This window comes from Benincasa hispida, unplaced genomic scaffold, assembly GCF_009727055.1.
Source record: "Benincasa hispida cultivar B227 unplaced genomic scaffold, ASM972705v1 Contig645, whole genome shotgun sequence".
In the NCBI taxonomy this organism is placed as follows: domain Eukaryota; kingdom Viridiplantae; phylum Streptophyta; class Magnoliopsida; order Cucurbitales; family Cucurbitaceae; genus Benincasa; species Benincasa hispida.
In genome coordinates, this window is record NW_024064994.1 from 141,241 (window position 1) to 154,544 (window position 13,304).

The window sequence follows — 13,304 nt, forward strand, 5'->3', positions numbered from 1 at the left end:
TTAAGCAAATGAGGTGGATACACAAGAAGACATGCAAATGTGAGGGCTATGTGTTGGCTAAAGGAAGAGGAAGACACCTTGGATCACAATGATTTAAGATTGCGTTTTTAGTAAAAGGAAAGGACACTTGGATATGCGGCCAAGTAGGAGGTGTCGGCCTTAGAGAGATTTTGGACGCTTATAAATAGGGCCAAGGACTTCTCTTCAAATCATAACTCAAGTTCTCTTCAAAAGAACATTAAGAAGAGTGTAAGGCTAATTGGGAGGAGACTATGCGCTGATCAAGGAAAGCATGCATTGGTACCAAGACCATGCGTTGGTCAAGAGATTCCAAGAGGAGAAGATGTTGTCGGACAGGAAGGTCTGGAAGTAGCATCAACTTGGGATGAGGAGTTCTCCAAGAATACTCGTGCGTTTGGAGTGATTTCAAAGCCACCTGAAATCTAGGAGAGTCTAGTTTTCAGGGTAGTACTACCAGAGAAGAAGCTCTAAGTAATCGGGCTGGAGAATGAGGACAAGACAGAAGGGTCGAGCTGTCGGGTAAGCTTGGGCCAGCCTTGATGTTTTGATGACTCCGGCCAAATCATGAGGAGTACTGAGCTAAGATTTTAGGGTAAGCTTCCTGAAAATTTTAGAACATGTTTGCAGAATGAAGTATCTTAAAATAAGTTCTGGAACTATAAGTAATCTGAGCTTGAAGTTGAATCTGGAATATAGGGTTCAAAAGAGGAGCCCGGGAAGATCAAGGAACTTCTAAGAGAAAGATTCCTATTCTTACCAAGGTGAGTGGTACTTTCATTTAAGTCTTAAGCATATGTTTTAGAGTAAATTTTATATACTTATGTTATGAATGAGTATCTAGCATGAGAATGAGATTATTTGATCGGGATGGTCAGAGGGTCAATAGACCTAGTTCCTGAGCCCGAAAGCAAAACCTCATAGGATGGTCAGGGGACTGAGAGGTCTAGTTCCTGAGCCTGTAGGAGGATCCCCGCATGAGATGGTCAGAGGACCGACGGGCCTAGCTTCTGAGCCTATGAGCGATGAGCTATGTGCACATAGGAGATATTGGGAACAAAAGGGTACGCAACAAAGTAAGGATTCATGATTAGTATTAGTTAACTATCTACCTTGTGTGTAGGTAGAAAATATACTCATTCTAAATAGTTATCAGTTTAGCTATCTATCGTGCGTGTAGGTAGAGTTGAGACATTCAAGGCTGAGGTTTGAATGTAATCTCGTATTCATGATATGCTTGTTATTTATAAGTTGAAATATACTTTAGAAGTTGCTTACCACTTACTGAGCTTTGTGAAGCTCATTTTTTCTTTCATGTTTTTCTTCCCAGGTAGTGAAAGGTGAGGAGTTCCAAGGTGCTGCTAAGGTCAAGGTTTGCCACATGCCACAGTTGCACTTCCAGAGGGTTTTAAGAATGGTTTTTGTGAACTTTTATAGTTAAGCCTTGGAGTTGTATAAACTTAACATTGTTGTAATAAAATGGGCCTACTTAATCAGTTGTTGTTTATCTCCTTGACTTAAAGTTACTGAGAGTAAAGAGGTTCAGATGGATTGTAGGTATCACAAAAGGGTGGTATCTGCAGTCCTTCACGCCTCTCCTCGGGCTCAGGAGTGTAGGCTCGGGGCGGGGTATGACAGATAGTGTTCTAAGGCAAATAGTTTACCAGCAAACAGCTTTTGATCTTTGAAACAAATTAAATGAGATTTATCTTAACAAAGATCTTCCTAATAAAGCTTTCTTGAGGGAAAGATTTTTCACATATAAAATGGATGCTGCAAAATCCCTCACTGACAATTTGAATGAATTTAAGAGACTGTCATTAGAATTCAAATCAATAGGAGACAACATTGGGGAAGAAAATGAGGCCTTTATTCTACTAAACTCCCTACCAGACTCGTTTAAAAATGTTAAAACAACAATGAAGTATGGTAAAGAAAAGATCACTACAAAAGTAATTATTTCAGCAATCAGAGTTAGAGAACTTGAGTTACAGATGAGCAAGAAAGATCAACAAGGAGGAGAAGGTTTGTTTTCAAAAGGGAAAACAAAGAACAATGGGAAGGGCAAGCAGAATGGGGGTGACAAGTCTAAAATCAAGTGTCATTTTTGCCATAAACTTGGACATATGAAGAAAGACTGTTATGCCTTAAGAGAAAACTGACAATGATTATTCAAGAAAACTGACAAGGTATTTCCTTTCTTTTGTTGATGATTATTCAAGAAAGAGTTGGGTTTATTTTCTGAAAACTAAAGATGAAGTTTTTGGAAGATTTAAAGAATGGAAAATCTTGATTGAAAAAAAAAACCTCTAAACACATTAAACACTTAAGAACTGACAATGGTTTAGAGTTTTGTGGAGAAGAGTTTAACTTGTTTTGCAGAGAAAGTGAAATTATAAAGCACAAAACAATGAAGTATACACCTCAACAAAATGGAGTCGTTGAAAGAGTCAACAGAACAGTGCTTGAAAGAGTGAGATGTCAGTTGTCAAATGCCCTTCTGCTTGAGAAATATTGGGTAGAGGCAGTGTCCTACACAGTCTACACCCTAAATAGATGTCCATATCAGTCTATTGAGCTGAAAATACCAGAAGAAAGATGGACAGGAAAGCCTCCCAAGTTGGAACACTTGAAGATATTTACGAGTGTAGGGTATGTGCATCAAAGCCAAGGTAAACTGAGACCAAGGGCTATCAAGTGCATGTTTCTAGGTTTTACACCTGGAGTGAAAGGATATAGGTTATGGCATCCTATTGAGAAGAAATGTATCAACAGTAGGGATGTTGTGTTCAGAGAAAATGAAATGTTCATGCTATCTGAACAACAACCTACACCTATGCATAAGACCAGTAGTACAAGGTTTGAAGTGGAGCCTCAAAATGAACATGGAGCTTCTACTTCTTTTCAGAACCTAGAAGTTGAAGGTGAAAACACTGTTGAGACAAGTGAAATTGTGTCAAGTGAACAAGAAGAGACACAAGAAGACCTACAAAACTATTCCTTAGTAAGGGACAGGACAAGAAGAACCAGTGTGCCCCCTGCAAGATATTTAGAATCTGACTATGCTAGTATTGCTTTGAGTGTTGCCATTTCAATAAGCAACAATGAACCCACCAGTTTTGATGAAGCTACTAACAACCCTGATGCTAGACAATGGATAGAGGCTATGAATGATAAAATGAGGTCTCTTAATCTAAATGATACCTGAAAATTAGTATCTTTACCTAAAGGGTACAAACCTATTTCTAAATTCAAGGCAAGACTTATTGCAAAGGGGTTCACACAAAAGGAAGGGATAGACTATATAAAGGTCTTGGATAGACTATATAGAGGTCTTTTCTCCTGTTGTAAAACATATCTGCATTAAGCTACTTCTCTCCCTAGTTGTTCAAAAGGATGTGGAGTTAGACCAATTGAATGTGAAAGACAACATTCCTACATGGCCTGTTGAATGAAACTATCTGTATGAAACAACCCCAAGGGTATGTGAAGAAAGGAGAAGAAGACTTAGTTTGTCTACTAAACAAATCAATCTATGGGCCACACATTCCCATGTACAACCAAACACAATCATCTTTGATTCTCAGCAATCTTATTCTCAAGTTTTTTATTCACAGACATACTTAATTCGTAGACATCTTTAAAACCTAAAACCAAACGTCCCAACTCAAGAACTAAATTGTTTTTAATTTAAAGGTATAATGTTCGGAGACCAAATTATAACTTTTCATAAAAGCTTATGGACCAAAATGTTTTAACTTTTCTTTAAATTAAAAAAAAAAAGAAAAAAAAACAAGCAATCCTAATTTTTTTTTTCTATTTTTTGGGTACATTATTAATTATTTTTCAGTGTGAAGAAATATTATATGGACAAATTTGCAAGGGTTGTCCTAATAGTTAAAGGGGAGACTGGGTCAGACTTAAGAAAAGTCAAGGAGGAATTAAATAGACTTGGTGAACGACTTGAAACGGGACAAAAACGTTAAGAGAGAAGACCTAATCCCCATTTCGGCCGCTGGATCCACTCTGAGTTGGATTTATACGGCGTTTTCTTTCCAAAAGTAAACGATCCACATGCACATTCTACGTTTTCTCTATTTTTTTCACTCATTTCAAAAATTACATAATAATTAAGTTTAGTGGGTTATAATTAATTACCTTAATTCTCATTTAGACGGGGATGGGAGAATGTGAGAGAAAAAAAAATCTGGGACGAAAATAGGAAATGCATTCTTCATCGGTCTAGTTTTCATGTGTTTGAATTTCTTTATACTTTATTTATGGATAATTAAAAAAACTTAGACCACATTTACCAAATCATAATGAAAATTGGTGTAATTGTAATGAAATTTTATTGATGGATCAATTGTAATGAGCTTGAATCGCAAACCTAATTGGATTGATTTTAATCGCATTTACTTAAAATTATGAATTTTATCAAATTTACTGTTATCGTTAACTCTACTTCTATCTTTGAGGGTCAAGTAGTTACGATAAAAGTAAAGATGTCAAAATTGGTAATTTTTCAACTGTAACAGTAATAATAATGGTAATTGTAATGGTAACTACAATGGTGATGATAACTATAGGATATAATTCTCAGATGTAATCGGATTGAGTACTCTTTATTCATCTATCAGATTACGTTATTTCATTACATATTAGAATGTGAGGTCCATCTGTCAATACAAATGCAGAAACAAATAAACAATACCAAAAGTAATTAAATGGGGCTCTTTTTTAAAAATTCTCATAATTCTATTACGTTTTCAGTGGGATAAATGAGCCCTTAATACAAAATTCTATTTCATATAAAAGGCTTTAGAAATTTCATAAAGAATTAACCATTTGAATGATGATTTATGAGAAATTAACCATTTAAATTAGGGTTTATATTAGGAAAAACTAATAATTTAATTGATTTTTCTTTTAAAAAATCGTTTAATTGATTTTTTTTTTTTTTTGAGTTGCCTAATTTTACGCATAGATGTCACACAATCATAATTAAGAGAAAATTGCATCACATTTTTTAAAATAAGAGGTTAATAGATACTTTAATTTAAAAAAAAAAAAAATTAGAAAGTAGGGTTGACCGAGTGCAAAGAATTTGCCTTTGTATCACAAGTCAGAAGACGGTTTTTGAGCTAAGCGTTTGACTTGGAATTTTAAAACCCTAATTGAAACATTAAACAACAGATTAAAGATTATGACAGAGAAAATATGAAAAAGCATTAAATATATTATAATGTATGATATTAATAAAAGCCAACTTGCTCAACTTGCTCCCTTAAATTCCACCATTTTTGTTTCAAATACCTCCAATCTTAAAATTATGATCTACACCAATGAAAAATCATAATTATAAATAAATGTTATCTTTTCAATAAATAAAAACATATAATATGTTTGAAAACGGTGAGCGAGAAGCAGCCAGGTATAGGAGAAGGAGCAAAGCAGCTCGACCGAGAGGGAAAAAAAAATCAAGAAAATATAAAGTTAATTGTTATTTTGATTATAATAATAAAAACCTCTCTAATCAAGATAAGCGTAAGTATAGTTCAACTCTGACATAAGACTTATACTGTCTAGTCAATGAAGTTTGCAAAATGGGAAGAATAAAAAAAAGAAAGCATTTCAACATTGTAATTAAGATATCTAACATTGAAAATTATTACTAGAAGTGAAATCTTACTTAAAAGAGAACGATATCAAATTTTGGTAGTTTCAAAAGTGTTAAATTGCAAATTTCATCCTATGATTTTGAGACAATTAGGAGTTTATAGTCCTTATATTTTTAAAAGATAAAATTTAGTCCTTATGATTTGATAAAACTTCATAAGTAGTCTATATGTGATGAAATCTTCTTAAACAGTTTCTATGGTACAATTAAGTTTTTATCAAATCATAGAATCTAATTGTTAGTAAAACTACTGAAAATACTTTTAAGCATAGTAAAATGTCACAGTCTATCAGTGATAGATTTCGACAGACTTCTATCACTCAAGTCTATCGTGATTTATTGCTTAGTGATGGAAGTTTATCGCTATCTATCACTAATACACAGTGATTGTTTTTCAAAATAGCCCCATATACATACATACATACATATATATATATATATATATATATATATTCCCTTGGTTTTGTAATAGTCTATTAAAAAAACTAAAAGAAGAAAAGTACAAAGCTACAACTTGCTTGTTTTTTTTTCTAAGAAATTGCATAGTGATATCATCAATATAATTAACTAAAGAAATATTGACCTAGAAAATACCAAGTTTTTTGAGGCCATTTCTTCTTAGGTATCTTTACATGGGTTTACACACGCATATATATATATAAACAAAAGGGTGTTGGATCTGTGCAAAAACTTGAAGATCTTAACAAAATTTGTGGGAAAGGAATAATGGCTTCAAAGGGTTCAAGAATTGCTTCTCTAATATTGAGAATTTTAACCTTCATTTTGATCTTTGTTGCTCTCTTAATCATTGCTACCAACTCTAAAACTGTTCTCGAAGGGACTGTTAATGAAACAAAAATTGAGTTCAAAGATGTTAATTCCTATCGGTAAGTCTTTTTTGTTTTTTTTCCTTGTTTAATTATCATTTTTGTGATATAATTATATATTCGTTTATAATTAATGTGTATTTGATTTTAAATGGTCAGTTATTTGGTAGCTGTGGCTGTTATAGGAGGAGCTTTGAGTCTTCTTCAAATTGCTTTCACCATTTACCATCTCGTTACCAAAGGGGATGGAACTCCACTTTTCGATTTGTTCAGTGATAAGGTGAGACCATTTTCCATAAATTATATGTTTCTTTTTGTTTGCGGTGTTTTTCCGATAATTTAGGCCCGTTTTATAACCATTTCGAGTTTTGTTTGGTGGTTTTTTAAGATTAAGTCTATTTCTTTCCATTTTCTTCCCATGATTTCTATTGATCTTAAGTATGAAATGAAACCGATCGTTTCCTGGTTTAAAAATGTTGAACCTCGTCTCAATCATCATTTGTCAGGACTATTCGGACTAAGTTCCTTGGCTTGGACAGGACATTTAGTCCATGTTGTTATTCCTACAGCCAGGGGAGAGAGAGCTGTATTCTTAGCCAAATTCCAAAAACAAAAATAAGTTTTTAAAAACAATTTTTTTTTTTTTTTTTCAAAATGTCTTGGGTTAAAAATTACGAATAGTAAAAGTAGATACCAAAGCAAGAGATTTAGATACAAAAGAAATAATAATGGACTTAATTTCCAAAAACTAAAAATAAAAAATAAAATGATTACCAAATAGGTTCGGCGAAATCGATTTACAGAATGAATCAAAGGTTGTTTTCAAATATAAATATAAAGAAATGTCATTGTCTAGTATTGATGGACAATGATGGATATTGGTAGACATCTATCTTCAAATCTATCATATACTTTATCAATGTCTATCAATAATAGACAACAACATTTTACTTCAACAACTTTTCATTTATAACAATCATCTGTGAATTAATGTGTTTCGATTATATTGTAAGAAAATCAATGAAACATAAAATAATAACGTTTTAATTTCTTTTTGACAAAGCGTAAAATTTATACCAACATTTGTAAATCTTTTTTCCATCGATATTTTTTTTGTAAAATTGAGACTTCTCGATATTTTCGTCTACATCAATATTTTTTACTTCGGTGGAGATTTTAAATTTCTTTCATCAACCTTTACTATTAATGTATTAAAAATTTTCTACTAGTTATTGTTCAATATCTTATATTGAAAAATACAATGAGACGTCACAATCTTTATTAGGTTAATTACTTATCTCATTGTGAATTAATTTTGATTTTTTTTGGGTTATTCTATGCAGTTGTTATCGTACCTTCTATTATCGGGCGCGTCGGCGGGATTAGGCGCGGGGATCGATATGAGAGTAAATTTTAAAGAGCTGGTTGGCAATTTTTTCAACTCATTTTTTGACAAGGGTAGTGCTGCAGCTGCTATTCTTCTTCTTGCATTTATTTGCGCTGCCATTGTTTCAATTCTCTCTTCTTTGGCTCTCATCAGAAAGCCTTAATTAATAGTTTCTTCTAATTTCAAAACCTCTCTGTTTATTTAGTTTGTGTTTAAAATCTTTTATCGTTGGAGTGCTTCTTTTTATTATTGACTTATGTATTTATGTATCCTCCTCTTTAATTAATATTTTATTTTAATTTCTACCACTCAAATTTTAGTTCTTTAATGTCTCTTTAATTAATGCTATATATGCGCTTTTTGTTTCAATATTTATTATAATGATTTAATGAACATCTAACATAACCAATCAAATTTAGCCCACCGTTCAATCAATTATTATATTGAATTCCTGTATTAAATTATGAATCCACTTTTCCATCATTATCATGTATATTTAATTATTTTTTTTGTTATTTTTAAATATAAAAAAATATATCAAAATATTTAGAAAATATGATAAAATTTTAGAATTATCAATGAGAGATGTTGATAAACTTCTATCAGTATTCTATATATATCATTATGATTCTAAAATTTTATTATATTTTTATAAATATTTTTAATAATTTTACTATTTGAAATAATTTTTCTATTTTTCAAAATATATGTAGGTTATTAGTTGTAGTCAAGTCAATAAAGTAAATAATAAAGAAGTTGCTGTAATTACATTTACAGCCAATTTGCTTGAAGACTCAAAAGTCAAGGTAAATCATTTCCCAAGGAAAAAAAAACAACAGTATCAAAGTTGCATTATTCCATTTGAGCAATGGAAGAAGTCACCAACGTTTAAAATGTCAACAAACGAAAAATATCGAGATTTTAATTTTGTAAAAATTTTGAAAAAATATTGATTTCGATAGATATTTTTAAAATGATTATAAAATAAAAAATTCAAAAAAGAATTTAGTTAGTAAATAAACATTTTATGATTTTCAAACAAGTTAATATATATATTATTTATACTATATTTATATTAGTGGTTGTTTGATAAGTTTTCCAGAAAAATTTAATTCGTTGAATTCAAACTTTGTATTTGTATTAATTTGTGGTATGTAAAGGTATAATATCTAATATATTTTTTTTTTCATTTTTTCTCTTAAACGTTACAATAAGTTTAAGTCTTTCAAATCTTCTTACAAGTTTAGTTCTGAAGTCTTCAAAAGCTTTGAGTCTTAGTCTTCCAAGTCTTTGGTCTTTAGATCTTTAGGGTTTAGGAGCTTTAGTCTTCAAAGCTTAAGAACTTGAGAGCTTTGGTCTTTCGAGCTCGAGAACCTTGGAACTTCAGTCATTTGGAGCTTAAGAACTTGGGAGGTTCAGACTTTGGAAATTGAGAACTTGGGAGTTTAAGACTTCAATTCTGCAGAACTTCAATCTTCAGAGCTTCCAATCTTTTTGTGTTTTGTGAGTTTTTTTTAACGATAAAATGAAAATATCGATTCACTCGTCATATCGATATCGAATCCATGGAAGCGTAGATGAAAATATCGATATTTCGACAGAAATTTAATACTTCGAATAATTAATTTCTTTTTTCTTTTAAAAGAAAATAAAGAAAAAAAAATTAAATTGAAAATTGAAAATTTTAATCCATTGTAGCTTATATCTTCTTCATATCCCTTCATCATCCCCCTCGAAGAGGCGAAGTAAAGAAATTTTCATATACAAAAACAAGATTTTAATTTACATTAATATAACCTTTTTGTATATTTATTATCTTTTATTCTACAAATTTAACATGTTATATAACTTCTTTAATCTAATTCAAACTTTCTTTTTTTCTCCGCCTATGATTTCTTCAATGTTTTTATTTCACACAAAAAATAGAAACTAACGACCATGATAACAATTAGGGGAAAATATCGTAATTAATTTTCATTGGATCTCTAAACTTCAAAATGTTATATTTTTAGTCTTTAAATTTAAATTTTGATTTTAATTTAATTCATAGGTTTCGGAATGTGACAATTTTACCCTCAAATTTTGAATTTTGTTTCTATTTCATCCTTAAATTTCAAGATTTACATTTTTAACCTCATATTTCATTAAACATTCATTTTCAGTCTTTAACGTTAATGTCTATCCATTTTTTTAAAATAAATATAATTAATAAAGTTTCACTATTTTTTATAAATTAATTTTATTTAAAATTTAACTTCGTAGTTATTTTAAATTGCTTGATAGATATTAACACCAAAAACTTAAAAAAAATGAGCATTTAGTGAAAAGTCAATGTTTAAAGTTTTAATCTTGAAATCTAGTGACCAAATTAAAATAAAATTCAAACCTCCTCAAGGGTAAAATTGTAACATCAAACTCGAAAATTAAGAACTAGGATCACATTTATCTTCATGAAAATGCTATAAATCAATAGTAATATTAAAAGTGGACCCCATTTGATTGTCTTTGATGTTGTTTACTTGTGTTCTGCACTCGTATTGACATATGAGGCTCATTCTCAATTTTATAATTAAAAAAACGCAAATTCAATGACGAGTGGACGATGCTCAATCTAACTGTGTCTGGAAATTACATCGTATCGTTACCATTATTGTTCCGATTACTATTATCGTTACTATTCCAAATGAAAAATTAAGAATTTTGACACATTTACCATTACTGTTACCATTTCACCCTGAGAGATAAAGATAAATGTAAAGGCAACGGTAACGGTAACAATAAATGTGAAAAAATTCATAATTCGAAGTAAACGTGATAAAAAAAAAAAAAAACAATCCAATTACATTTGTGATTTAGGGTCATAAAAATCGATCAACTAATGAAATTTCATTACAATAACACCAATTTTTATTATGATTTGATAAACATGGCCTAAACGTATAATATTTTAAAATTGAGTGGCTAAATAAAACCAAACATAAAAAAGAAACTAGGGATGGAATAGATATTTTTGTGTTAAAATTAAAGACGTGGGAATCTTGTTAATGGGAAGAGAAAAATCACAACTACAAGTAGCCAACTTGCTCTTTAATTTTTGGTCAAACTTTATAATATGAACAATGTGTGATGAGCATCAATTGGCACCATTATTAGATTTTGAAGCCTCTTTGTTTGAATATTCAAACTTCTATTCTTCTACGACACTCCCAATTTTCCAATTCATTCCCATTCATATTGTTCGTCGGAGCTAAAACCAAATTAAGTTGGGCATAAATATAATCATCTTTATACAAATTAAATGAAACCCCAAAAATAAAAAATAAAAAGTCTACTTTCTTTTGGGGCTATAAAAGCTCAACAAAATTTGAGATTATGAAATAAATGATATTATATTCATTGTCAATTATATATATATATTAAAAAAATATATATGGAAGCAAAAATGGGTTCAAAAATTGCTTCTTTGGTGCTTAGAGTTGTTACTTTTGTTTTCCTCTTAATTTCCATCATAGTTTTGGCTACCAATTCCAAAACCATAGGAGATGCAAAGTTTCATTTCCATAATGTCAATTCCTATAGGTATTTTTTTTTTTTAATTTATATGATATCTATATTGATAGATATTGATAAAAGTCTATATTTTTATAAATATTTGGTTTATTTTTCTATATTTAAAAACAACTCTTTTATTTATTTGTATTGAGTTTCATAATGATGTACTTTTTAAAATTTTGATCATAGGTATGCAATTACAACCATCATAATTGGAGGAGCATTCAATCTCTTGCAAATTGCCTTAGCTCTTTATCGTCTTGTAACCAAAACCGATGGCAATCTTTTATTCGACTTCTATGGTGATAAGGTATTATAATTAATTTTATATATCTCTTAAATATATGTTTTAATCTCTTATTTTTAAAACCAAAACCAGAAAACAAATTTTGTTATTCTTAAACATTTCAAAAGTAGAGATGTCAATTCTTTTCTCGAGTGGAGAATTCTTGTTGAAGTAAGAAGTTTATACTAGATAATAATAAAGGCGGAATAAACTTAGTTATATTTCAAACTCTGACCTCACAGATTAGAGCTAAATAGATAGTCGATCATAGAATTACAAATAATAAATAGAGAGAAAAAAAATAAGACAATCCAAAATTTAAGACTACTTTGATACAATTGAAGGTTTTACTAGAATAGTCGGTGAGAAGATTACAAAAATTTACAACGCTCAAGAATGCTTATTTTAACAATTCAAGTAACAAAATAAAACTCACGAAATGGTCTCTAAGTTTTCTTTTTTCTAAGGGGAAAAACTTGGGTGGAACCGGAGTTCCACCCATCTATTGTGCAACCTTTCTGTAACCAATTAAAAATTGTCTTGTGACAATATATTTTTATAAAAATAAAAAAATAAAAAATTATTTTTTTAATGCATAGAGGAAATGGAGCATAAGACTTAGATGCAGTCTAGGTTGTACCTAAGTATTATTTACTCGCACATTAACTAAGGAAAACATTTGGTTATGAGTTAATTTACATAATTATCCAGCCACAGATATTGATTATAGTCCAAACTTTTATTAACACACTAAACATACTATAAGGTTAAGCTTATCCAAGAACCAAATTATTATTAAAATGGAAAATATATATTTATATGGATGGTAAATGATTTAATAATATATAATTGGAAGTTTCAAGTTATTGAAGAATTATTATTGGGTGTTAGGTATTATCATACGTATTGCTGTCGGGAGCGGCGGCGGCGCTGGGTTCTGGCATAGATTTGAAGGCAAATTTGGAGGTGTTGGCATCGTTTTTCGACCATGGCAACGCCGGTGCGGCTCTTCTTCTTCTGGCTTTTTTCTGTAGTGCTGTTGTTTCTGTTCTTTCTTCTTTGGCCCTTTCCAACAAAGCCAATTAGTTTTTTCTTCTTTTTTTTTTTTTTTTTTTTTTGTAATGAAATTATTTGGTTGGTGTCGAGTGATATGATATGAATTGTAATGTAGAATTAGGAGTTTGGAATTTTTGAATTTTTTTTTTCTCTTTTGGGTCCTTTGGTGAGTTAACTTTTATTTTTTAATCATTGTGTATCTATTTCAACGTAGTAAATTTTGGCAAGAACATACATTTATATTTCCATGTGGGTCATATATAATTCTAATAAAGTAAAAAAAGAATAAAAATGGAAGAAGGAAGAAGGAAAGAAAAGGGGAAAACACATTTTTTGGTATTTAGGTTTTAGGTCTAATTTCTATGTAGTTCTTAGGTTTCAAACGTTTACTTCGAGTTTTGAGTTTGATTTCAATTTAATTTTTAAGCTTCAAAATATTATAATTTCAACTTTAAGATTTGAGTTTTCTTTCAATTTGGTAGTCTCTAGATTCCAAAA

At 30.3% G+C, this 13,304-nt stretch overlaps 2 protein-coding genes across 2 annotated transcripts; both read left to right on the forward strand.

Annotated features, from left to right (window-relative positions):
* The first annotated feature begins 6,274 nt into the window (after positions 1-6,274).
* Positions 6,275-8,231, forward strand: LOC120069871 (CASP-like protein 4D1). Its single transcript, XM_039021686.1, has 3 exons — positions 6,275-6,585; positions 6,685-6,805; positions 7,869-8,231. The coding sequence occupies exons 1-3, from the start codon at positions 6,425-6,427 to the stop codon at positions 8,073-8,075; spliced, it is 489 nt and encodes a 162-aa protein (XP_038877614.1). The 5' UTR covers positions 6,275-6,424; the 3' UTR covers positions 8,076-8,231.
* A 2,983-nt stretch (positions 8,232-11,214) lies between these two features.
* LOC120069872 (CASP-like protein 4D1) lies at positions 11,215-13,048 on the forward strand. Its single transcript, XM_039021687.1, has 3 exons — positions 11,215-11,491; positions 11,654-11,774; positions 12,642-13,048. The coding sequence occupies exons 1-3, from the start codon at positions 11,343-11,345 to the stop codon at positions 12,834-12,836; spliced, it is 465 nt and encodes a 154-aa protein (XP_038877615.1). The 5' UTR covers positions 11,215-11,342; the 3' UTR covers positions 12,837-13,048.
* Positions 13,049-13,304: the final 256 nt, after the last annotated feature.